A 26,061-nucleotide genomic window follows, 5' to 3' on the forward strand; every position below is an offset into this window, starting at 1 on the left:
ATATTAGAAATAGCCATTCTCAGTTCTGTTTCTATATTTAGCCGAGGTCTTCAAAGAAGCCACAGCAGAAAGTCCAGTTTCACAAAGATAGGATGTAGAAAATGGTAATAGAATGTAAAATAGCTTTGTTTTTAGTGCGGAAAAAGAATCCTCTACTCCTGACCAAAATTTAAATAATGATTTATTATTAAATTTTCTTTTGGTTTCGCACTCGTCGTAAACTCAAAGAATTTTTCTTTTTCATCAATAGAGACTCATTCGGGAATTCTTATGAAATGGATGTCTAACCCACTCGTAACTTGCTATCAGTTTGTCGTCAGCAAGAAAACACTTTTTAAATTCCTTTGCCAGCATGACTAAATGATTTTCCATTTTTACAAAAACAACTTTTGCATGTTCTTCTTCAGCGTTGTAAATTTTAGTACTGTTAGAGTTTGATAATCAACCTCATCTAGGTCCTAGATTGCTTCCAATTTATTTGCATTCAGTTCTTTAATTTCCTATGTTTTAATAAGAATGTGCTCAAAAAAAGTTATGCGTAGTAATATTAAATTTGTTTACAAAATTATCCATATTTTTACTTAATAACCTGCTTGAGCTACCCCAACTGCTAGCTTCAATTTCAAATTTTGACAGTGCTCTCGTATTGCCGGGGGGGGGGGGGGGGGGGACGTGAGCTACCATCAGAGTTCAAAGGGCGGCGCAGAGCATAAAAGGTTGCGAACCCCTGAATTGAGCTGTTTAAAGGGTGTCCCAAAATTAACGCAAGATTTGAATTCGCCGCCATTTTTGCAATAAATGGTTGGCAACCCTGAAAAAAGAACAATTTGACAGCTGAGAGTTTAGGGTAATCAAAAATGGAGCGTTATACAATACAATAACGCGCTTTCATTATTGAACAATTGTTTCAAAAATAATGAAAGTTGAGGCTGGTCAAGCAGTTACTGTTATTGGCGCTCGGTATCGCAGCACGGTAATGCACGGGTGGTTGTGGGCTTGGACCTTTGAATTCAAATCACCCCAGAAGAAGAAATTTAATAAAGTTAAATCACACGATCTAGGGTGCCAATTCTGATGACCGAAATGAGAGAGTACGCGACTAGGAAATGCCTTATGCAGTAATTAAAATGTTTCACTCTCTCTAGCTGTATGGTACAATAACACCCCATTTTTACTAACCCTAAACTCTCAACTGTCAAATTGTTCTTTTTTCATGGCTGCCAACAGTTTATGGGAAAAATGGTGGCAAATTCAAATCTAGCGTTAATTTTGGGACACCCTTTACTTGATCGTTTGATTTGATTATAGTTGCAAGAGATGAAACGACATAAATTTCCCTTTCGTTTTACACGACTTCACTTCTCCTTAAAAGGAACCAACACGCAGTTTAAAAGCAATATTTAGAGGAAATATTTTCAGACGCATCATAATTTTTTTCACACTCTTGCCCAGATATTCTATTTACATGTATTAGTACATTCAAGTCTTTCTATATGTACATATACATATATATATATACATATGATTTCAAAATTAATTATAACGGCTATATTTATTTGTTTTATTTCTAAAACGTTAATTCCAACTTCTATTCAATTGATGATATTAATAATATTCTTTAATTTAATTTCCCGCAGAAAATAAAGGTAAATTCCTCATAGACAAAAAGAACAATAAGTTGCTCAAACTAAAAGAAGTGTCTCCAACAGATTTGATATCTGCTTCAAAAGTTGGAGTTATAGGATGTGATTTTTATTCATGTCGAGGTCATATTTCGTACGTCTGTCGTTTCAATTAACAAGTGCTTTCGAAATACGGGATGTATTTTGAGCTCACTCGTTAACTCAAACGACAATATTGTTTTCACTACAGTAACATCCTTTGATTGATCTGGATTTTCTGCACACATCTACAGCAGCATTCGTTAAAATATAGATATATTAGCTAAACCTTTATATTTATATATATATATATATATATATATATATATATATATATATATATATATATATATATATATATATATATGTTGCTATAACCTACTTAAATCCGAGCAATACAAAGGTTTAAAACATTAAACTACTGGAAAAAAAAAATAATAAAAAATACTCGGCCGATAAATAAATAAATGGTTTTGGTCTACTTTAGTGGAAATTACATTTGTTTTTCCAAATTAAACTGTGTTTTAAAGTTTCAGAATTCATTAACCTTTTGTGGAATTCTTAATTAAAATTTGCATACGTGTGACATTTTGACTTCAAGTTAGCTTTCTGTGCCAAACAGGAAGTCACGTTTGAGTAATGAACATAAGCAAATTACAGGGAGCTGAAGAAAAAGTTTATTGCGAGATTTATATTTTTGGAAGGAAAAAATATGTTAACAAGTATCACTTGTATATCAAAGCGCCGGAGATTAAAAACTAAACTAGAATTTACTACAATGTGGAACAGTGATTCGGTCGACTTGGTTTTGACAAATTTTTGGCTCTTGAGTCCAAAAATTATCTCAGTTTTAGTCCACCACGCCACGATTTTTAGCTGTATAAGGCTAAAAACGATAAATTTACACACTATAAAAAATTTTTAAAAACATATAGGACAAAAATTTTAAGACAAGCAACAATTATTAAATTTTGCTACACATTATTTTTAAAAAAATTATCTTTTTGTGTTACCGAAGAATTTGCGCATTCCTTATTGGTCTTCAATGTTGGCCGTAATAATAGAATGAATTAAAATTTTCTAGAAGTAATAACAATAGTTTGGAAAGAAACACCTACTTTTAATTTACAAAGCTTTATGTCAGTCAATATTTGAGCGGTAAGACTTCCTGTGAAGATACGCCCTTTCGCGCGGAAAGTGTTAGCACCCTCACTTTCACATAAGATGTAGAGAAAAATCCTGACGACGTAGAAGAAAACTAAGTACAGTTTTGAAATTAGCCACTTGTATTTTACTTCAAAACATCTCAAAAATCACTCTCTTAATTATGTAAAATGTTACATGAAATACATCGCCAGCTCAGTCATTCCAGCCGAGGACTGCAGTTTCGTGCTTATTAACACTCATCAGCACGGCTTAGGAAGTGACTGAGCTGGAGGTGGAAAACCTCTTAGAGATGCCAAGAATGCCAAACCAAACTGGTAGCTAATATAGAATTAACACTGACCAGACGAGAGACTGAAGCAATGGTTCGGTTCAACTCGAAGATTGAAGGCAAGGCATGGTAATTTCAGTAAGTTACACTCTGAAGCCAGAGCTAAAGCAGAAATACATGAAATACACCCTACAGCTCAGTCATTCCAGCCGAGTACTGCAGCTTTGTGCCTATTAGCACTCAGCCGAGTTAGGAAGTAACTTACTGAACTTACTGAAATTATGTAAAGTGTTATTCCACAGTGTTGACGAAGACTGCGTAAAATTCTACACAACACACTGTCTCAACTAGACTGCAGTTTGAGTCTCAGTTTTATGAATTGCTGCAAGATGTTTTTAATGAAGCAGTCAAATCTTTTTACAATCACAAACAAAGTTTACGCTAACCACATGCCTAACATAAACATTTATCAAAAAAAAAAAAAAAAAACAATAAAAGTAAGTGAAGCATGCATTGGGATGAAGTGAAATGAGACTGTTCATGTGTTTGCTCATGAACACACGGGGCACATGTGAACATGGTGTGTTTTACTAAGATCATTTCAAGCAAAAATTCTGGAAAAGTTCTGAAATTAGGAGTACAAGTTGTACCTCTTGGACAAACATTTAGAGCAATAAGCCATTTCATGTATCTGTGGTGGCAACTTCTTTGTTTTAGCAAGTGTTCAACATTTTTGAGCAATCACGATTGCTTATTGTTCTCAGTTAATTGTTTTTGATGTTACGCTGATTTTATTTTCACGCCAGCATCCTCTGCAGCATCACCGTCGACCGACTCCTCACGATGCTGCTCCTCTTGCGAAAACCATCTCCAGGTTGCGTCCATATCCTACACACACACACGCATACATACACACACACCTACACATACACACACTCCTACACACACACATACACACGCTCATGCCTGCACACAGACACAAACATCACACACGAACGCCTACACGCACAGCACTGCAGACACAACACGCACACACATGCATACATACACTCACACACACCCACACACATGCGCCTACACAAACACACACGCGTTACATACACACACACGCTTGTGATTGCAAAAAATATAATTTGAATTCAAGATGCCAAAAATTCAAATTAGTATAATTTTTTTTATCTCTGTTTTCTTCACTTGTAATAATATTTTAAAACCTAACTGCTAATCTAAATCTAAGTATCACGAACGATTGTATGAACATTCAAGTAAATTTATGACAATGTTTAAATTTTTATTAAATTAATAATTCTTTATTTTTGTGAGTTATCTCTAAGTAGCTGATGGGGTACTTGTGAACACAACGTCTAGGTTAGCAGTTCCCATAGCCGCTCTCCGTAATATTATTATTAGTGTAGGACATTGTAAGTGTTAAAAAATACGTAAATATTTATAATTATTATTTTCTTATAATCATTTCCTAAATTTATTGTTAATTATTATTAATATTATTAAATATTTATTTATTTATGATTATTATTTTTATTTTTAAAATTTTTTGTTACTAAATAGTTTATCAATAATTTAGTGTTATATAATACTTATGGGAAATAATAAGACACAAAATATTTTCATTTAATTAAAAACTGAAGTTCAAAACCATTTTAAAATACATTATCAAGCAATGTATGAATATTAAAAGAAAATATATATAGAATAACCCTTACGTAATAAAAAATTATCTGTACTATGTATTAATATAAGTTTTTTTGTAGTCTATTCAGTGATCAGAACAGGCTACGAGACTTACGAATTTTACCAATTAGCAGTTATATATTCGGGAAAAAAATTTTTTTTGGTGGAACAATTACTGTATAATTGAAACTGACGCAGTATAGGTTACAAACCCTTCAACGTATTTGTTATTTAGGTGCATATGATGCTTCTCCTGCATTTTTTACTCGTGTTCATATGTGCCACAGGCCTGTTCACATGTGCCCCCGCCTTCTAGGGGCACGTGTGAACAATTGCAGACGCTTTTTAAAAATGTCATAAAGCAGAGAAATATTTTTTTAAACATACCAAAAATCTCCATGATGCAAAAAAAAAAATTTCATTCAATCATCGGGACATTTTTGTATTGAGAAATTTATGATATTTTTTTGAAAAATAAAGAAATGAAGAAAATTGTTTATATATGACCCTTTTTCCCCAAAATATTAAATAAAAGCTGTATATTTGAGTGAGAGATTTTTTTTTTTAGGGTTTTAGGATTTCATTGCATTTAAGCCTTAACATCTCACAGGTGTTGTTTTTTGAAATCCAAATATAATATTAAAATCTGTTCGCGTCCGTCTGTCTGTCTGTGAATCTGAAGATCGAAGAACCGCTTCGAATCGAGAGTCGAACGAGATACCGATCAACTCGAAATTTTCCAAAGAAAACAAAAGGACCAATCTCGTATTTGTGCGACTTTAATTAGCGGAGATATTAATTAAAACGTTAATTAACATAACGTTATTCAGGAATTTTTATTTCTTTCCTGTTGCATTTTGCATATCGGTGAGCAAGTAAAATTCTAATAATTGTTTTTAAAGAGATTTTTTGGCTGCTGTCCAAATCTTAAAATAACGTTTCCATCTAGAATATCATTTTAAATTAGTTTAAAATTGGTTGCTCTATTCGGACATAGCCTTTATTTTATTGTCTGTCCTTTTTTTATATTTTTTTACATTGAACGTTCTTAACTCTTTTCAGCATATGAAAGTTGTTTCTTTAGTTATGTTTATTAATAGTAGTGTAAGTTTATCATTCACTGGCCTCATATTTTGGTACATTTAGGATTTAACGCAACTTAATATTATGTTTCTTTTTCTCTGAACTCTCAAAAAAACAGGTAAACATTGTCACAGTCGTAGTTCAACTAACCAGAGCCGCACTATAGGTATTGTAGGATTTATTTTCAAAGAAATGAAAAACACACTATGTTACATAAATATTTTGAAACTGAGTGTTTCATTCCCTTTCCAAACTTCAAACTCTGGATACTACATTGATACATCGCATCAAATGCTTTTAAAGTAAAGATCGAAATTTGGCGTTACGCTTTTTAAAAATATTTTTTAATTATATATATATATATATATATATATATATATATATATATATATAAGTTAGCAGAAACTCTTTGAATTTCTTTGAATTTTAAAGTTAATCTGTAAACTATGACGAAATATAAAAAATTAAAATCAATAGTTCCTAAAATTATTTTTCATTGTATTAGTTTCTCATCGACAAAAAAAAAAAAAAAAAAAAAAAAAAAAAAAAAAAAAAACTGAAACATTATACAGATTTAACTACAAAATCGAGAAAAAAGCATTTCCGTCATTTCAAAATTTTTGAAGGGGACGAGCAACATATATATATTCACTGCATATTATATCAAAAAACAATAAACACAATGCAGTCATAGACATAAACGCATTGATTTTACAAAGCTAGGGAACGTTTATTGTCTCTCCTGATCCCCAAAATGACGGGCGAGCATGTACCTTTAGAGAATTACTACAATACATCCATTAAAATCTAGTTTTTATGAATAAGAGTTCATTTGCAATGCTCTCTGTTGATAGCTTATATTTATTTTTTGTAGAAATACTTATGAATCGCGAACTAAAAGTTGATTCATAAGTTTTCCGAGAAAGAATTCATGACACACGCCTGTTAACGATACACAAACAGGTGCTACAATATTTGAAGTGGATGCTGAAGGTCAAACATGGCGACACTCCATCCCAGAATTGTCTCATCCCCGACACACATTCAAGCCGTCTTGACTGGAAAGTACAATATCCTCTCAAGGTCGCGATCAGTTACGTCAAAGCGGGGAATGTTAGTTGGGTTCCAGAATTTTTTAAATGGATAAAACGCCTTTAGAATGCTTTTGGGGATGCCTGGAAGCAGCAATGCTTGCTTTATAATATTAAAGAAGTTTGTGGCATTAATATTCAGGGTATTTAACCGAAAAGCTAACAATGTATCAAGGTTTTTTTTTTTTTCAATGCGTTCCTTATCCAAAGGAGTCAGTCCCCTTTGATGCCTTCGAACTGGCGTAGACTATCGTCTACAGCAGGAAGACTTTCCCACAATACAATGCAATGGTTCCGAATCGTCATTTGCCACAGCATAGCCTATAGTGTTGTGCCGAATCATTAAAAAAGTAGATCCGCGGATACGGATCATTAGTGTGAAGATCCACGGATACGGATCATTAGTGTGAAGATCCACGGATACGGATACGGACCTCAATTTTTTTTTTACCCACTTCAACTATCCAAGTGTAAAATTTGTTACGGAAGGTATTCCCGTCAGAATAATCGCAGTTTCTTCAAAAAATGTCAAATGCGGCAAAAATATAATCAAGACGATGATTTACTCTTTAAAGAAATCTCCGTTAAAATTGAGGAAGAGTTGGAAGGAATGGATCAGCGCTGCATTAATTCTTAGATGGAATGTGAAAAATTATTTCTAGCTTACTCGGTAGATGTAGGATACAGGAGCAAGAATGTAAAGCTGCTACTGGACAGGCTGGAAATAATTTGTCGCAGTTTATTTCATCATTAATGCAGCGCTGACCCATTCCACCGAACTTACTCCAACCGACGAAATACAGAGCCGGAAACACCTTTACAAACAGTAAATAGAGAATTTAATCTCACTTCTTTTTGAAGGTTGCCGAGAAAAACCAAAAAATGAAGAATAACAGAAACCCCAAATCAAAACCAAAAACTAATATTAAATTGAAAATTACAAAAAAAACAAAACATGTCCCAGAGAGCCGACCTCATATTAGGATGAATTTCGTGGGTCAGAACACACATTTGTTAACAAATATGAACTGACAGCAGGTAAAAATTTTAAATCATTGAGGTTTTACTCCTTATCTTCCGACTATGAAATCGCTCCCAATCACCCGTATAAAGGCTTAGAATTGCATTTAAAATTTACTTAACAAGATAATAGCTCCTATTGCATATAAGTTGGACGCTTCAAATACACTGCTCAAAACAATTAGGGGAGCAAGCCAAAACGTGAAGAAAACCGGGCGAGACGGCCATGTATTGGCATACAATGGATAGTACACTAGTACACGCGTATCAATGCGCAATACAGAAAAAAAGACGTAAAATAATTGGAATTAAGTTTTAATGCTTTGAAAGTATGGAAAAAACGCTAAAAGATGATTTAGGGCAACAATTTGGTTACATGTAAATGATGAAAAAAGACACTGTTTAGACATGATGCATAAGTTTTAATAAGGCGTGTGGGCTCCTCGAACACCTAAGACTGCTGCACACCTGTTTGCCATGGATGCGATGAGGTTATCTATCTGACTTTGGGGAATACTGTTCCACTCCCCAAGAAGTGCAATTTCCAAGTCTCGAACAGTAACAGGCGGCCTTGATCGCGCAGCAATGCGTCGTCCGAGCATGTCCCAAACATGCTCGACTAGATTCAGGTCAGGAGAGCACGCTGGTCATTCCATACGCTGTATTGTTTCAGCTTCAAGCATGTTCTCTACCAGACGAGCTCTATGCGGTCGGGCAATATCATTCTGGAAAACAACGGAATCTCCAATGGCTCCAGAGTAAGGGATGACATGAGGTCGCAGTATCTCGTATGCATACCTTCGGCCAGTCAAAGTGCCATTCCGAATGATATGCAGGTCCGTACGTCCGCCTATGCTGATTCCACCCCATATCATCCAACCAACTCATCTGTATTGTGACTTTTCACGAATGAATGCGAGGTTATTTCGAGTGCCCCTGTCCCTCCATACCAGAAAGCGTCGGATGTCACACTCTAGGCTGATTTGGGACTCATCTGTAAACAACACTTGGCTCCAATCATGTTGCTCCCAATCTCGATGTTCAGCATCCCATCATCTTCGGGCAGCACGGTGGCGTGGGGTCAACGGAATGAGGACCATTGGCCTACGTGCATAGAGCTCTCCCTCATGAAGCCGATTACGTACTGTTTGGCTGGACATCCTTCGTCCTGTTGCCAAGAGTAACTGTCTTTGCAGCTGCGTAGCATTCTCTGTTCTGTTTCGACGGGCTATTAACAGTATATACTGGTTATCAGTTGCTTCAGTGGCATGTGGCCGACCTTGCCCTGGTCGACGTCTAACATTTCCTGTCTCTTGGAATTGATTCCAAAGCCTTGCAACAACACTTCTGGAGACTCAAACAGCGTCCGCGACACTACGTTATGTTTGCGCGGATTCCAGTCTGCCTATAAGATGTCATGTCATGGATTCCGGTAAATCACTCTGTTAAGACATTCTCAAGTAACCTTGTCTCAAGAAAAAATACTGTGCAATCGAATTTCACAGTTACGGCAATAAAACGGACGTTTCTGCAACATCTCGATTTCTGCTCTTATCTCCTTTTTCTGGTTTTTGACGTCATGAACACTGATTGGCATATAAAGTTTTCTTTTTCCGTTTCCTGGTAGGCTTAAAATTATGGATGTTTATATGTACATACATTTTATGTTATTTATTAGTATGCATCTTTGCGTAATTTTGTTAAAACCATGTGCTCCCCTAATTGTTTTGAGCAGTGTAAATATCAAATGCAGAAAACTTCGTTCTTTCAATTAGGGCCAAAATTTTAAACGTACAGGTAAATTTTTACTACCATAATTGTGAAAAACGTTAAGTCGGTTTTTAATTAATATTTCCGGTAATTAAAGTTCTACAAAAACGAGGCCAAGCTAAGAACCTTTTGAACGAAAAAATGAACTATCAAAATCGGTTCATCCGTTTAGGAGCTACGATGCCACAAAAAGACGGACTGATACACACTTTTAAAACTTATTTCCCCTTCTTTTGCAACAGGGGGGGGGGGTACAAAATGGCTTCTGAAATGACACCTTATAATTTAAATAGGGAATAAAACCTAATTTAAACGGAATTTAAGAGTCTTTTATTCAAATATTAATTTTTTTTAAGAATAGAAATGATCCGTTTAAGATCGGTCAAAAAAGTAACGGATACGGATACGGATACAGATCTTTATTTTCCCTCGGATATCCGGAGCATCACTAATAGCCTATCAAGGCTCTTGCACCAAAAGAAACCAATAGAACCAACCCTTGTGTCTTCGAGCCTTCCAACAAACTTACGACCTAGTTTACATTGCTCTGTTGTTATAAAAAACATATTAAGTGTCCCCAAATGGACGTTGTTGTCAAAAACCAACGTAATTCTGCTGTTTTATTTCAGCCTGCATCCGTAGCCATAGCAGCACCGCCTCTAGAGATAATTCCGGATCTGATGGGATCATCAGGAGATGAAAATAAGGAGAGAGGGAACTGGTCAAGTGGAATTGAATTTCTTCTTTCCTGTCTTAGTTATGCCGTGGGATTAGGAAACATATGGAGGTTCCCTTACCTGTGCTATAGAAACGGGGGAGGTAAGTGACATCTCACTTTGTAAATGATATGTTCAAATGAGAAGCTAAATCATTCTAGAAATTGAATTGTTGATAACTCAACAATGCGATATATTAAGACTGATTTTTTTTCCTTTACACAAAAACAGAACGATTGAAAAATTTAAAAGTGTGAAATTTTTATGCATGAATTATGATTTTTTAGACGGTAATAGATGTATCTGTTGTTACACAATCCACTCTACCAGGCTTGGAGTAATCGTCGATTATGTAATCGTAATCCGCGTAATCGATAACAGTTTTGTGTAATCGGAATCATAATCACAATCTGCCAGTGTGACCCTCGTAATCTTGTAATCGTAATTTTAATCAAGTGTTTCTTGCATAATCGGAACTGTAATCTAGTCTAATTAATCGTAACTTAGCCTTGTAAAATCGCAAAATCCTGACTTGTTGAAAGTGAAAACTTTTAAGTTGCGATTCTATAATGGTATGAAGAAAATATAAGCGATCAGGAGAAACACATGACCTTCAACTTTTTAGTCAGAGCCTAAGGCCTTGCTGTTCAGTGGTCGTTAACGGTTGTTTGTAAATAAGGGTTATAAACGAGCTCTATTTGCTTTGTAGCCCATAAGTGTCTTTGACAGCAACGTCTCCGTCTCCCCAGATTTTAGAATTGGTCATCAATTTTCCTTTTCGTCTGTCAATGGCAGACAAACAAGCGAAGCTGCTGTCTGGGAAAGAGAACACTATCAAATGCACAAATACATTCAGTTCTTCATATAAAAAACAGAAAAATAAAGTCAAGAAATGGGTTAAAACAGTTTCAGGGGTGTCTACAAAAGTTTAAAGTAATTGAGTATGCTTACAAAGAAAATTCGTATGTATACCCTTTTTGTCCCGACTGTGCGTGCGCGACGGAGAGGGGATGTAAAGGAGATTAAGGAGAGTAATGTGTTTATGAGTCTATGTATGTATGTTTGTTCCTATGTGGGGTGTAGAGGTTAAACGACTTGGCTAAGTTTATGCATTCTTACGTCAATCCTTTTGTCTTAACCCGGGAGTTTCACTAAACACATGACAGTAATCAAAATTTACCATATCAACAGTCGGGGCCCACTTAAATTTTACGGGGTTCCTTGATTGGTCAAAAAGGAATGGGCCCCCATTGTTGATCCTTCTATTCTGTTTTTGAATTTATGATTTGTCTTATGCGTGTATCGACTATAAAACTATTTCAAGGGTTTAGTTATTCAGTAAAATTGAATAACATTCTAAACTACTCGGCTTATATATATATATTTTTTTCTTTTTTTGGTTTCTACGCAGTCGCGTTTTTTGTTTTTACTTTTATTATTATTTTTTTTATTTACAACGCGAAATTTCTATTTACGTAAGTGGTCTTGGAACGCATCCCTCGTGTAAGTTGAGGATCGACTGTACAGCACAGTGCCTGGGTAGAAACTCACAAAATCTCCAGTGAGTTCCCAAGCAATTGAAAGTATCATGTGTACGTAGGCCTGAATTGTACAATATTTATCCTTTTTCGTCCTTAGGAGCCTTTCTTATTCCGTACGCGATTATGTTGGTGTTTGTTGGCCTCCCACTCTTCTTCTTAGAACTTTCTTTCGGACAGTATGCGAGCGAAGGACCCATTACGATATGGAAAATTTCGCCTCTCTTTCAAGGTAAGATTAGTTGCTTTATTTGATTTTTAAGAGTCTACCTACTCATTATAAACGACTTACCAATATTTCTGCCCTTATACACTGGTGGTGACTTAGGACGGATTCCAATGGGCTATGTAACGCGTAAAAAAGTAAGTGTAATTCGATGTCAAGTGAAATAAACTAATGTCGAAACTCTATAACATTACAATGACGATAATTTATTGTACTCTGAAAGCTAGAAGGCGTTGAAAAGTGTACAAAGGACAAAACGGTCATTTTGGGCTGAATGCGTAAAAGTGAATAAATGTAAATACCGCGCCCAGGCGTTCCGATGCAAGATGTCGATATGGCTACCGTGGAGAGCGATGCAAGCTTCCACACGTCATGTGATGCTCTATACAACTTTATCCAGCAATTGTTGGGGTAATTTATCCCGTTCTTCTTATTCTTCTGTCAGTCACGGATAAGGGTGTCTTTGCTTATTGGAGTGCGTTGTCAAACAGCAAAACTGCTCCCCAAAGTACCCCAAACATTTTCAATGTGGTTCAGATATATAGAACGTGCAGACCATCCGATGGGTTGAATATTTTGATAGAGTTAGATACTCTTGGACGGCGATTGTTAATGACATGTTACGCTGCCTCCATGAAAACGAATTTATCGCCCACAGCACCACAGAACACGGGAACATGAGGCAATAGAACAACATTAATGTATCACTAGCCGCCATAGTCTTGTTTGGAAGCACACAAGCGAACATACGACCATTGATCATAATCCTATCCATACCATGACACAACTTGTAGGATACTAGTCCTTTTTTTTTATGTTTCCCGGCTTGTATGCTGCACCATTCTCATGCCAGGTAAGTTGTCGTCCACAATTAGACGATCGAACGAACCTGCTACTCACACCTGAGACTAATACACAAGCCCAGTTGACTTCTCTCCAAATGCGATGCTGAAAACATCATTACAAACGAGCAAAACACTGACTTGTAGACAATGGGATGTACAAAACAAGCTGATTGGCTTATAGTCTTGTTGCGATCAAACGACTGGCTACAGTTTTTCGGGATGATTGCTTGCTAGTAGCGGCAGGAAACTGCTTTGCTACCTCAGTAGCTGTGTTGCGCTGGCTCCTTTTCGTTGCTAGCAATAAGTACCGATCTTCTGCTGACGTCGTATTGCGTACACGACCTCCCTCGTGACATTTGTTACACATTCCATTTATTTGAAATAATTTCAAACTCTAGAAACAACCTTGTGTTTGACGTCGAGTTCCCTGGCAACATCTAAATTTTTCTACCCTTCTTCGATGTTGCCAACCACACGGTCACCCATAAAATCATCTAAGGGATGTTGGGAAGACATACCGAAAAATGCAAGTTCGTCAAATGATTCTTTCCCGTCAAACTTTGCTTTTGAACAACAATGGTTATCAGGCGAAAATACAATCCTTTATATCGCTTATCAGCGCTATCACGTGACCAGAAACGTCGTGAGTCTAAAACTTACACTTTCACAACACGTGTTACTGTGTCCCAAACTTATACTAATTTCCATTTTTCCTTGCCTTCCATTTTGTGGTTACTAACGTTGCTTGCCATCCGTCCTTACCAATTGTCCACCAGTGTAGATATTTAAGTGATACTATTGGCGAAATAGACGTTTTATTATTATTATTATCATTATTATTATAATTTTTGTATTCAACTTGAAATCCACTTGCACGGATGCGACATTTTTACGCATATAGTATTTGCACTCCCGAAATTTTAAGCTTTGATGTTTAATAGTGATATATTTAAAATAAGGAATCATTATCTACATTTATATGAATGTGACGATGTTTGCTTGTTTCTTTCTTTGGAAAGGTTTCTTTTTTCTTTTCCGAACAAGAACATGTTTGAGATAAATAAATACCTTTGTGCTGAATAATAAAGTAAGAAATAACAACGTCAAAAAGCACAAATTACAGGTTACTGCAGACACGTGTTTTGGCGTTACAAGGAACGCCTTTTTCAATGTCATTTCATCCAATTGCTCATTACTTTTTGCATTGAAAAAGGCGTTCCTTATAACGCCGAAACACGAGTATGCAGTAATATGTAATTTGTGCGTTTCGACGTTGTTATTTCTTACTTTGAGAACATGTTTGTTCCATTTCTGCCAATTAATTAGAACAGGAGTTATAAGTGATTCTAGTAGAGCCAATTTTCAAGACTCAGCTTGATCCGAAACTATATTCCATTACAGAAAAAAATATCAGTTTCAGAAATTTTCTTCCGTGACGTCATGTTCTGCATCCAGTGACGTCGTGTTCGCATAGAAGTATTTTTGATTTTTTTATTGCGCATTTTAACCGAGTAAAATGTACGACTTTTTCTCCTTTTCCTCTTTTTTTTTCTTTTTTAACGACAAACAATAGCTTTTAGCATATATATATATATATATATATTATTTTTTATACATAAACATTTTGGTTAAAGATGTCATTATTATTTATGGATGTTTTACTGTTATTATTTTAGATTAAATTAATCGTGCGTATGTCAGTTGATTTTCATTTTCCTGTATTTGCAATACGAATATATTTTAATGTCTTGGTGAATTGTTTCAAATTCCAAAGACATTTTATAGGTTTTTTGAAAAGGTGTGCACATTTTACATAAAGAAACATGATCATCTGACATCAGAGGGAAGGGGGGGGGGGGAGATTTTTATTTATTCAAGGGACTTCCTTTAATTTTATATAAATTGCGCCACGTATTTGAGTTAAATTCTTTTTTTTTTCGGGAGACGGGATTTTCCTTTTAAATTCGTTCTTTTTCCTCGGAGGAAAATGGAGAGATGTTGTTTTTGATTAAACGGTTTTATTGAAAATATCGGATCGCTAATTGATTGTAGTTCGCTTCGCCTGCTTATCGGCTGGGTTTCGGTAGCTTGGTCGCATGTCGAGATAATCGATGAACCATGGTGTTGGTGGATTAATTGACATTTTTAAGCAACTGTTAGTGTAATTAACGCTTTTTATTTCTTTGGAGTAATATTTTAAATTGTAAAGGAATTTTTTTTTTAAATGGTGTGTGCGGGACAGGGGGGGGGGGGGGTTCATTCATTCAGGCGACCGTGCGCTTTTCACCCCCTTTTTGACTTTGTCGTCGCTCCATATACGTTGGCCGTCAAAGTGTTCCTTAAACTTACGAGTAGAAAACAAGTGGTAATCACTAGACTCGAGTTAGGGACTACAAGGAGATCAGGACTTGACAGTCAACAAACCACTCCGTTCATGTTGCAGTGACGCTTCCTCAGCGGGTTGGCGGTGGAATTCTCTGACACTCGATACAGAAGTAAGGCCACCGCCGACAATAATGCAAAGAAAAAGATGGCGGTTATGTATAAAAATAAAGAAACGTTTTTTCTTTCCAAAGATGTATATTTCAATGAGAATAGACAGTGGTGTATATTTGTGAAATTGATGGGAACCTTACTTTTGGATCAACCCTCGTAGTTCCTTACATTCGAATATATTGAAATTAAGCCAAAGTTTTAAATTCTGGGAATAAAGTGAAATGTATGCGTAAAAATGCATCATTTGTGCAACTAGATTGAGCAATTCCTTTATTATTGTAAAGATAACATGTAAAGATAATTCAAACATGAGCAAACTTAGAAAAAATCCTCAAATGCGGCAACTTCTAATATGGGGTACCTGTGTGTGCATTTTTTTACGTATGCAAATCCAATAACTGCGGAAAATGGCGAAACTAGCTGTCTAAAATTTGGTGCTTCATATTCTAACCTCAAAACCGTGGCCTGAACCACTGATGGCACCGGCAAATGCGAGGTGGGAAATTGAGAAATGAAATGGAAGTGCGAAGAATAAACGTTATTTGAAGAAATGAATAACCCAGCAATATCCTGAAGAAATAAAAAAAAATGCAGAAGCATCTTTAAATTTTATTAATACACAACCACGATCGGACTAATGTTTGTGGCGCCATCTATTAGAAAGATTGAAAAATAGATGATTTTGTTATAATTAATTTAAAGTGTAATGAAAATGAGAGAGTTGGAATCGAACATGGACAATATAAATGGACATGGGCATTTTCCCAAAGCACTTTTAAGTGCTAAAAATCTGCACATATGAGAAACATTGATTTTTAAATACTTTGACGCCTTTAAATAATTTTTTAAGCAAATGCCACTATAAATATTCTGCAAGATGCCTTTTATTAATCTAAGTTTATTGAGGTACACAAAATAATTTCTTATAGGTCTTTTTAAGGGACCTAAATCTGGTCAACTGAAACATACATCCAAACTGCAAGTTTCAATGATTAACATAACCGCTTTTGGAAGCATTATTTCATTGTATACCTTGTTGATATTTACCCTGTACTTGTTGATTTTCGTATAAAAAAGTGATAGCTTTTAAATCGGAAACAATCTGTTGTTACGGAATATTAAACGACAAACCAAAAAAAAAAAAAAAAAAAGTTCGCTGACACATGCAAGAATGTTAAAATAAGCAAACCATCTGATTTCTTCAAGTAGATATAAAATATTTTTTTTTTTTTTTGCTAAACAGCGGGCTTAGCAGTTTATAAACAGAAAGTTTTGAATAAAGAATGAAGCCAGTTGGTTTGCCAGAACAAGATTTTTCCTTATGAATACACAGTTATTCCAGTAATGGAAATAACTGGTCGTCAGTTAAAAAACAGTAAGAGGGCGCCAATAAGAATTTAACATAAAAATCTATACAGTTGATTTCTGGTAGTATAAAAATCCACGAATTTTTTTGCATTAGCCGTTATTCGTAAGAACCGTGAATGAATGATACTGTGAAAAAAAAAAAAAAAAAAAACGAAGAAATGCTTACCTATATTAAAATATTTCTTTTTTCACACATTGTAATCTAACTGTTAGTACGTTCATGAAAAAATCATTTATTTCTTAAAAAGGGATGTTTCTATAAAACACTGAAAAAGGAAAATGGAGGAGCAAACATTCAAACCATGTTTTCTCCTTCGGATACAGTTTTTCAGGAAACACAAAAAACTAATATATTTAAAAAAAACTTGTATTAGACCCCAATTATTATTTTTTTAGTGGTATTACTGATTACTAGTAAGACTTGTAGGCGTACTTTACCTAATAAACTTAAAATGAATTAGAAAAATGCATTTGAAATTTGGAGAAATCATGTTTTGACCGAACTCAAAGGAGGAAACGTGTTTTGAATGTTTTCAATGTGGATAAAACACTTTTTGAATGAAAAAGATAGTAACTTAAATTGCTACGATTACATTTTTTAATGGAATAAAACTAATTAATGACATAATAAAACTGATTGTTATAAAATAAAGCTAGAAATTTATATGAGAAAAAAAAATTGTCCTGCATAATCCTCATCCAAACAATCGCACACTACTTCATCCGTTTCATCATTGCGTGCAGGTAAATTATAAATAATGTTTTTGTACCAATTAAAATCAGGTTGATTTTGCCACTCTTCGCCATACATTAAGTTTAAAAGTTTGTCTACGTCTCTTTTCTTTTCAACTGATATTCCATGGCTAAGAGAAAGAGATTGTAAGACAACACTTTTCACAATGTGCATCTATTATTTCTTCCATCCCTAAATTAATAATAAAAATGTAGGTAAAAGCACACCGCTGTAAAATAAACAAACAAACCAATATAGCACCATGCAAACAATAACATAATCTCTGAAACACTAGACACATTGGGAAATAGCTGGGTCACGTGATCAGTAAGAACAGCTCTGATTGGTTGACTGGAGGAATCACTGTTTGACTGGAAACTGGCTCTGGAGGAAACACTTTTTGAATGAAACCTGAATTTTATAAATAGGTTTATAATGGGAAAAAATATGTTTTGGTTGAAAACAATAGCACATTTTTGTACCATTTAATGTTGAGTTCAAAGAAAAATCACTAACTCATTTTTTTTCATTTTTGGAGAAAACACTGTTTGAATGTTTGCTCTTCAATGATAATTGACAATCGCGTAATAGGTTGTAATCCACAATGGAAGATGATCAGTTATCTCCGAGTAAATTGTAATGCCCACAGGCAAACAAATACAAGGGGTTTATTTACTATGCAAAATATTTAATATTTTCCCCTCGATGCACAATGGGACTTCTACTACCTAACAAAATAATAAACAATTTCTGAAAAAGGAAATTACCCATTCCAAAAGAATCATTTTAAGTAAAGATGTCAGGATATTTTTGTTCGTCAGAGCTGAGACTTTCAATTTAATGTACATACGTGAATTTTTTAATGTAATTAGACAGCAAACCAAACTAACCAAACGAAAAAAATGTTCGTTTTAACCGTGATTTCGTATTAAACATGATCGTATTAATTGATTTCATTTTATTTATGCATATACAATCCCAGAATTTGAATAGAACTGTGTTTAGCGTCTTATCGACCTCGGCTGCGACTTTTGTTCAAAATCATTTCATCTTGTGTGGTCCCGATTCCGACTCTCTCATTTTCATTACACTTTAAATTAATTATAACAAAATCATCTATTTTTCAATCTTTCTAATAGATGGCGCCACAAACATTAGTCCGATCGTGGTTGTGTATTAATGAAATTTAAAGATGCTTCCGATTTTTTTTTTATTTCTTCAGGATATAACTGGGTTATTCATTTCTTCAAATGATGTTTATTCTTCGAAATTCCATTTCATTTCTCAATGACATTTACAGGGCCAGATTAAGTCATGGGCACATGAGACACGATACCAGGTCCTGAGGGCACCGAAATGTGAGGAGTAGGTAATGGAAAAATGGAGTAATTTCAGATGACGCTGTAGTAAGGTGTGAATATTACATCTAGGAAAAAAAAAATCTGAAAGTTCGATATTTTTTGCAAATTTGAAAGCTACTCCAGGCCTAATAAATTTAAAAAAAAAAAACACCATTTGATACAAACGTCTTTTATTACAATCAGGTAGAATTTGACGACAACTCATGTTATAATATATTTTCTGTTACATATATCACTTCTAGCGGTAGGCCAAATACTTTTTTGGGGCCCCTGAATTCAAGCTTTACAATTTTCGGAATAGGCTAAAGTAATTTTAACTATTTGGGGGCCCTTAAATAGCGGGGGCCCTAGGCCATGACATGGGCTATTCAGTAATCAGGCCGTGTACACGATAACATTCCGTCATGCCTTGATGAGCGATTTTCTAGTAGGTATAGTAAAAGCTATTCGCGTACAAACAGGGCCCAATTAAACTTTTAAATTAGGGGAAGCTGGGTTTCATTTTGGGGGCCCCCCACATTTTGTTTGAGAAAAATTTTCTAAACATTCTATGCACATTGATACAACACTGACTAATACAAAGTGGCCCAGTAGAATTCAGATTTAAGTTAATTCCACCTTGACGACTGTCAGAACTTTTGGGGAGAGACTAGATATGTTTCTGAACTAGGGGCCGACTTAATGGAATCGTTCAGACCATTTCAAGATCTCGTTTGATTATGAGAAACAAAGGTTGTGGTTTTTTTTATAGAACATCGTAATTTATTCCCAGAGTTTTGTCATTCAAAATTTATATTCATTTTAAATACGATATCAATAAACTCATTTGTTTTAATTAAAAATGACTAGGAATAAAATATATAATAAAGGGTGTCCCAAAATTAACGCAAGATTTGAATTTACCGCCGTTTTTGCAGTACTTTGTTGACAACCCTGAAATATGAACAATTTGACAGCTGAAAGTTTAGGGTTATTAAAAATGGAGCGTTATACGATACAATAACGCGTTTTCATTATTGAAATAGCATTTCAAAAATTCTGAAAATTAAGGCTGGTCAAGCACTTACTGTTATTGGCGCTCGAAATCGCAACACGGTAATGCACGGGTGGTTGTGGGTTTGACATAGACCTTTGGCTTCAAATAACCCCATAAGAAGAAATCTAATGCTGTTAAATCACACCATCTAGGGTGCCAATTCTGATCACCGAAATGAGAGAGTACGCGACTAGGAAATGCCTTATGCAGTAATTAAAATGTTTCACTCTCTCTCTAGCTGTATGGTACAATAACACCCCATTTTTACTAACCCTAAACTCTCAACTGTCAAATTGTTCTTTTTTCATGGCTGCCAACAATTTATGGAAAAAATGGTGTCAAATTCAAATCTTGCGTTAATTTTGGGACACCCTTTATAAGCTTCAAACGGCCCAAGCAATTCACGTGAAAACTAATCAGGCGCAACTATTTTCAGAAACTATAAGAATCAACAAATAGGTTTATCATCAGAATTTTTGAAGTTTAGATTCAACAACTACTCAAACTGTTGCATCTGCAAAACTTGCTTTCCTTTTTTGTCGTTTATCGGGTAAATTGCTATGTATTTTTTGACCCTTTTTCCTATTTCGTGTTAGAGACTGCTATTTTTTCTTTAATTTCATCACGTCTCAAAATCTCGAAAACCTACACAGGTTTCAAATACCTATAGAAAACAAATTTTGCATTGTTCTGATTTTTAGAACTTGCTGATTTAATGCACTTACTTACAGGAAGCCCTAAATATTTTCCGCGTAGTTTCCAATAACGAATTGCGTAAATCAGTAGAATATTGCACGTAGACGTAACCCAATTGAAAACGCAATAAATGGATTAAAAAAAACGGAATGCTCTTTTCATCCATGCTGAGTAAAGACTTTCAGATTACCCATAAGGTGTAATTAGTTGTTCCAGGCTAGCTGACATCTAATTAGTTATGAAAGTAGTGCAGTATTATCGGAATACTAAACCGAAAATAATTATAAATATTAATAAAACGAAAGAAAAATCTGAAATTAATTTCACTGAATTTTTCTTTTACTTAATCGAATCTTACGTTTGTGATTGTCCAATTAGCTGGGCCATGAGTTTTAGAAGTATTTCCCTCTCATGTATTTAAAGCTTCAAAGCGAAGTGTTTTTTCAAAATCACCTGCTTCTCCCCGCCCAGTCCTTCCCCTGAAAAAAAAATGAATGGAAAAAAATCATATACATGGAAGACAGAGGACGAAACGGAAAATTTTCTGAGTAGTTATTACTCTGAAAAGTTTACCGAGTCCAAAATATTTTCCGATATTCAGAAACCATTGTTTTTAAATGCATTAAAAAACAAATTGGCTGATCGTTAAAAATAGTAAGAATTTTTTTCAATTTATTTTTTAATCGTACACTATTATCTTTCACTCATTTAAAGTAATTCTCATGAAAATATTATTTGCAATTATAAGATCAATGCTCGTCGAAATGTTTCATTCACAAAAATGTACTTTCAATTTGATGCTTCAAAAAAAAAAGGCTTCGACAGTTTTCTGTCGTTGATTTGAAGACCCTTGTCTAACAGGAGTCATCGAGATCCTTTGCAGGGAGAGGCCCCAATTTACTGCACTATCAGCATTAACTTTTTGATATATGGCATCAAAAAAAAAAAAGAGTGTTATTTGTTGAATAAGAAATAGCAACGTCGAAAAGCACAAATTGCATATTACTGCACACACGTGTTTCGGCGTTACAAGATACGCCTTTTTCAGTGCAAAAAAGATGAGCTTATGGATGGATGAAAAGACATCCGACAAAAGCCAAGAGCCAGATAAGCAAACAGCTGAAAAAATACAAATAGCAAATTAATAATTATAAACCAATAAAGAACCAATCGGAATGATAGCAAAAGGCAAGAGAAAGCTGAGATTTGCAATGTTTTCCAAATATAAACAAGCCAGTTTTTTTTCTATCTCTTAGAAAACCAGTTCTTGAGTTTTACCTTATATTTGCGGTTGTTACATTTTGGAAAGACACTATTCATTTAGAAAAATTATGGACAATTACCTTAAGATAAGGCAATCTGGCCAGTAAGTTTACATTCATGTACAATTTCATTTTCAAAAATTCAATTCTGGTTTGAAACTGTAGTATTTGGTACATGCCATGAAAAAAAAATTGGTATAGAAATTTATTAAGAAAAGAAACTGAGAATTTTTATAGTTCTCAGTATGGAAAAAAAGTACAACAACCTAAGTTATAATGAACATGTCTAACCGCTAGATGAGAATAGCTATTTCTAGTCATTTTCTCTTCGGAATGGTACAAAAGAAAAGACACTCCAAGCATAAAAAATATAACATATATTTATTGGCTTCGGCATTGGCATTAATTAATGCAACAAATTATTATTGCCATTCTCGTTAAAAATAGTATAAATCATATCCGCCATTATAACTTTCAAGAAAATGGTTCATATTTTCCAAAACGGAGAAATATTTATTTGATCATGGACAAAAAGTGCTACTCAATCTAAAGAATGTTTGGCATTACATATTTTTGTAGGTGCGAATATTTTGCTAATTAAGATTATGTAACTACAAATACTACCCTATACTACTTTCTTGCTGTATAGTTGAGGGCAATATAGTGAGGGTCGCCCTAACGTGGCAGTGCTTTCATAGTTTTGAAGATGCTGTGAAATTTAAAACTAGCGTGTTCTTTGTTTCGTTAAAAAAAATGCATTATTAAATCTAATGGTTTCATTTTTCCATTCTTGTGTTTAACTCCTTAACATGATTTCAGGTCTAGGATATGCAATGTTTTTGATGTCTGCCCTGGTAGGAATTTACTACAACATGATCCTGGCGTGGTCGTTGTTTTACCTGACATCCTCTTTAAGCAGCATTTTACCCTGGAGCTCATGCGACAACTGGTGGAATACGCTCGGTAAGACCACGGAAGCGACTATTTGATATTAAGTTTTAAAACTAATCGTGAAACCCTTATTTGGGGCTTTTGATGGAGGTTAAGACTAGTACTGAAGCATTGAGTATCAAAACCAGGTCAATCCATTTTAAAAAGAAATACATTAATGCAAACAAACATTTAAAAAAAAAAAAAGAAAATCTCGTTTGAAAAACGCATTGTACGACTTCCTTTTTGTATCCACTTTAAAATGAGTAGTATTGTCTGATTATTTACTGATAAAAATAATTCGGATTGAGGAGGTTTAGAAGTAAGTCGATCTCGATTCTATTTTTTGATTTACGTTCAAATTCGAATGAAATAAATTTGGTTTCTTACTTTTATATCACGTTCTAGCTTTCACAATAAAAAATGCGAGTTTATTGAACATTTATTATTATTATTTTTGGATAATAATCTTATTACTCGTAGTCATGTTACTCATAAGTTGTTACAGGAGAGGCAATGTGGTGTTGTTGTTACTTAATACCACTCGAATAACTGAGATAGAGTAACAATTGCTAATCGAACCAAGGCAGAGAGGGACGACTTCTGTTTTGAACGAGAGCCATTTAAGTGGGAGTAAAATTAGCTCAAACAGCACACGATAAATGGAAGCACTTCTATCGAAATTTCGAAATTTAGAACCAAACCAGCAGCAGAAAAATTCCTCTCTCAGCACCGCCAAAGGTATTGATTTATGTGGAGGACTTCATGACTATGACATATTTAACGTGCTCCAGTCATCATCAGTGAACCCGGAAGCGATATGGTAAACGCATGGATTGAGATGGTTTCCGAACTAATTCAGATTCTTCTAAATCTCTTTGTAGCAATGATAACTTAGACATAGAAAAATTAAGAAGAAAAAAAAAAACACTTTTGAGCCTCTAATGTCTCAATTATACGGAATTGATTTACACACTGTTCAAGTTAATCGGACATCAAAAATATAAGATTCATTTGGCTTCGACATCCGAGATCAGCGTCAGCATTAATTAATGTAACCTATTAATATTACCATTCCCACGACAATAGTACAAACCATATCCGAAATTATACCTTTTAAGAAAATGATTCTTTTTTCCAAAATGGAAAACCAATTATCTGACTATGGACGAAATGTGCTACACAATCTGAGACATGTTTGATATCAGATACTTTTGTAGCGGTGATTTTTGAGCAATCACGATTGCTTATTGCTTTCATTTGACTGTTTTTGGCGTCCTATCATTTTATTTTCCCACCGCCACCCTCCGCACCATCACCGTCGACCGGCTCCTCACGATGCTGCTCCTCTAGCGAAAGCCGTCTCCAGGTTGCATTCATGTCCTACACACATGCGCATACATACACAACTACACACACGCACGCACACATACACACACACCTACACACACATACACACAACTACCCACACATTCATGCCTGCACACAGACACAAACACATGTCCACACAGACATACACATACCCCCCCCCCCCACACACATTCATACACACAACTACCCACACACTTATGCCAGCACACAGACACAAACACACATGCCTACACACACATACACACAACTACCCACACATTCATGCCTGCACACAGACACAAACACATGTCCACACCAGACATACACATACCCCCCCCCACACACATTCATACACACAACTACCCACACACTTATGCCAGCACACAGACACAAACACACACATACACATACCCCCACACACAAACACACACTCGTGATTGTGAAAAACATAATTTGAATTCAAGATGTCAAAATTCAATTTTTTTTTTTTGAATTCAGATTCTGTAACTCATATTGTGTAGTTTATTCAGTTTTTCTTTTTCAGCATGTCAAAAATTTGATACCAAAAACTGCACAGCGCTCGGAGGAATAATGGCAGAGAATGGCACATGTATGCTAAGAAATCAAGTTTCAAACCAAACATGGCAAATTTTGGAGGGTACTCTTAAAAGAACAAAAATGGCAAGCGATGAATATTTCCAGTAAGTTTTATATGCACGAAACGGAATTTATTCAGTGTTATTAAATGTATTCTATTTATAGTACTTACAAATACTATTTTCTAGTAAGTAGGACTTACATACGAGGGGGGACCCAAAAATAACCGGATTTTTGCTCTAAAATATTTATATATTAGCTTATTCACGAAATTTCTTTAGTCTCCTTCAAAGTGTTCACCCTTAGATGCAATACACTTGTTAATTCTTTTTTTCCACTATTAGAAGGTCCCTTGGAACTCTTTAACTTTGACCATGTCCAGTGCCCGTTGCGAAGCAGATTTTACAGCCTCTAACATCATCAAAACGCTTCACTTTCAGATTTTTTTTCATCCTCGGTCGGGAACAGAAAAAGATCACAGGGGGCTAGGTCTGGCGAATACGGGGGTCGAAAAACGACTGGCCACCCCTGAGAGGCCAATTAGCTGTTAATAGTGAAGGTTGTGTGTACGGGAGCGTTATCATGGCGAAGGAACCATAATTCCGATCGCCCTAGCGAGCTCTAATTCACTCTTGTTTCTTCTAAAGTTTCGTCAATCGTAAAACGAAGACTCTCGTTGACTTTTTGGCAGATTTTTTCAACGTTTTCATCATTTCGAGACGTTGAAGGGCGTTCAGAGAGAGCATGATTTTCAACATTCATGCTATCGTGTTTAAAGCGCCCAAACCATTCGAAAACTTGTGTACGGCTCATAGCATCGGTCTTGAAAGCTTGTGTGAAACATTTGGTAAGCTATTCCGTTGCCGACTTTTCAAGCAGGCGAAGCAAAATTTCAAGTTTACAGTTTGTTCTTTCAAATCTGCCATAATGATTTCGCAGGCGGAAAGAAACAACACCTGAGAAAAACAACCCTACGATCAAACGTTATCAATTAAACTGAGCCACTTGCACAGTTGATTTGTGAAGGTCTCTACTTGAGCCATCTAGCTGGAGAACACTCTAATACGTCTAGGATTGGCATCCATTAGTCCGGTTTCTTTTGCGTCCCCCCTCGTATATTAAGTTTACCATTTAGTAGGGTCTTGTAGGGTAAAG

The 26,061-nt window shown here is 35.1% G+C and overlaps 1 protein-coding gene across 2 annotated transcripts in view; it reads left to right on the forward strand.

Annotated features, from left to right (window-relative positions):
• The window catches only part of LOC129231771 (sodium- and chloride-dependent glycine transporter 1-like), a 133,489-nt gene that overhangs the window by 56,884 nt on the left and 50,544 nt on the right, over positions 1 to 26,061 (forward strand). For both annotated transcript variants that reach the window (XM_054866136.1, XM_054866137.1), the window contains exons 2-5: positions 10,382 to 10,571; positions 12,107 to 12,238; positions 22,849 to 22,992; positions 24,854 to 25,010. In XM_054866136.1, coding sequence (XP_054722111.1) covers positions 10,382 to 10,571; positions 12,107 to 12,238; positions 22,849 to 22,992; positions 24,854 to 25,010 — 623 coding nt within the window. The remainder of the gene's footprint in view (positions 1 to 10,381; positions 10,572 to 12,106; positions 12,239 to 22,848; positions 22,993 to 24,853; positions 25,011 to 26,061) is intronic.

Source organism: Uloborus diversus, chromosome 10 (assembly GCF_026930045.1).
Source record: "Uloborus diversus isolate 005 chromosome 10, Udiv.v.3.1, whole genome shotgun sequence".
Classification (NCBI taxonomy): domain Eukaryota; kingdom Metazoa; phylum Arthropoda; class Arachnida; order Araneae; family Uloboridae; genus Uloborus; species Uloborus diversus.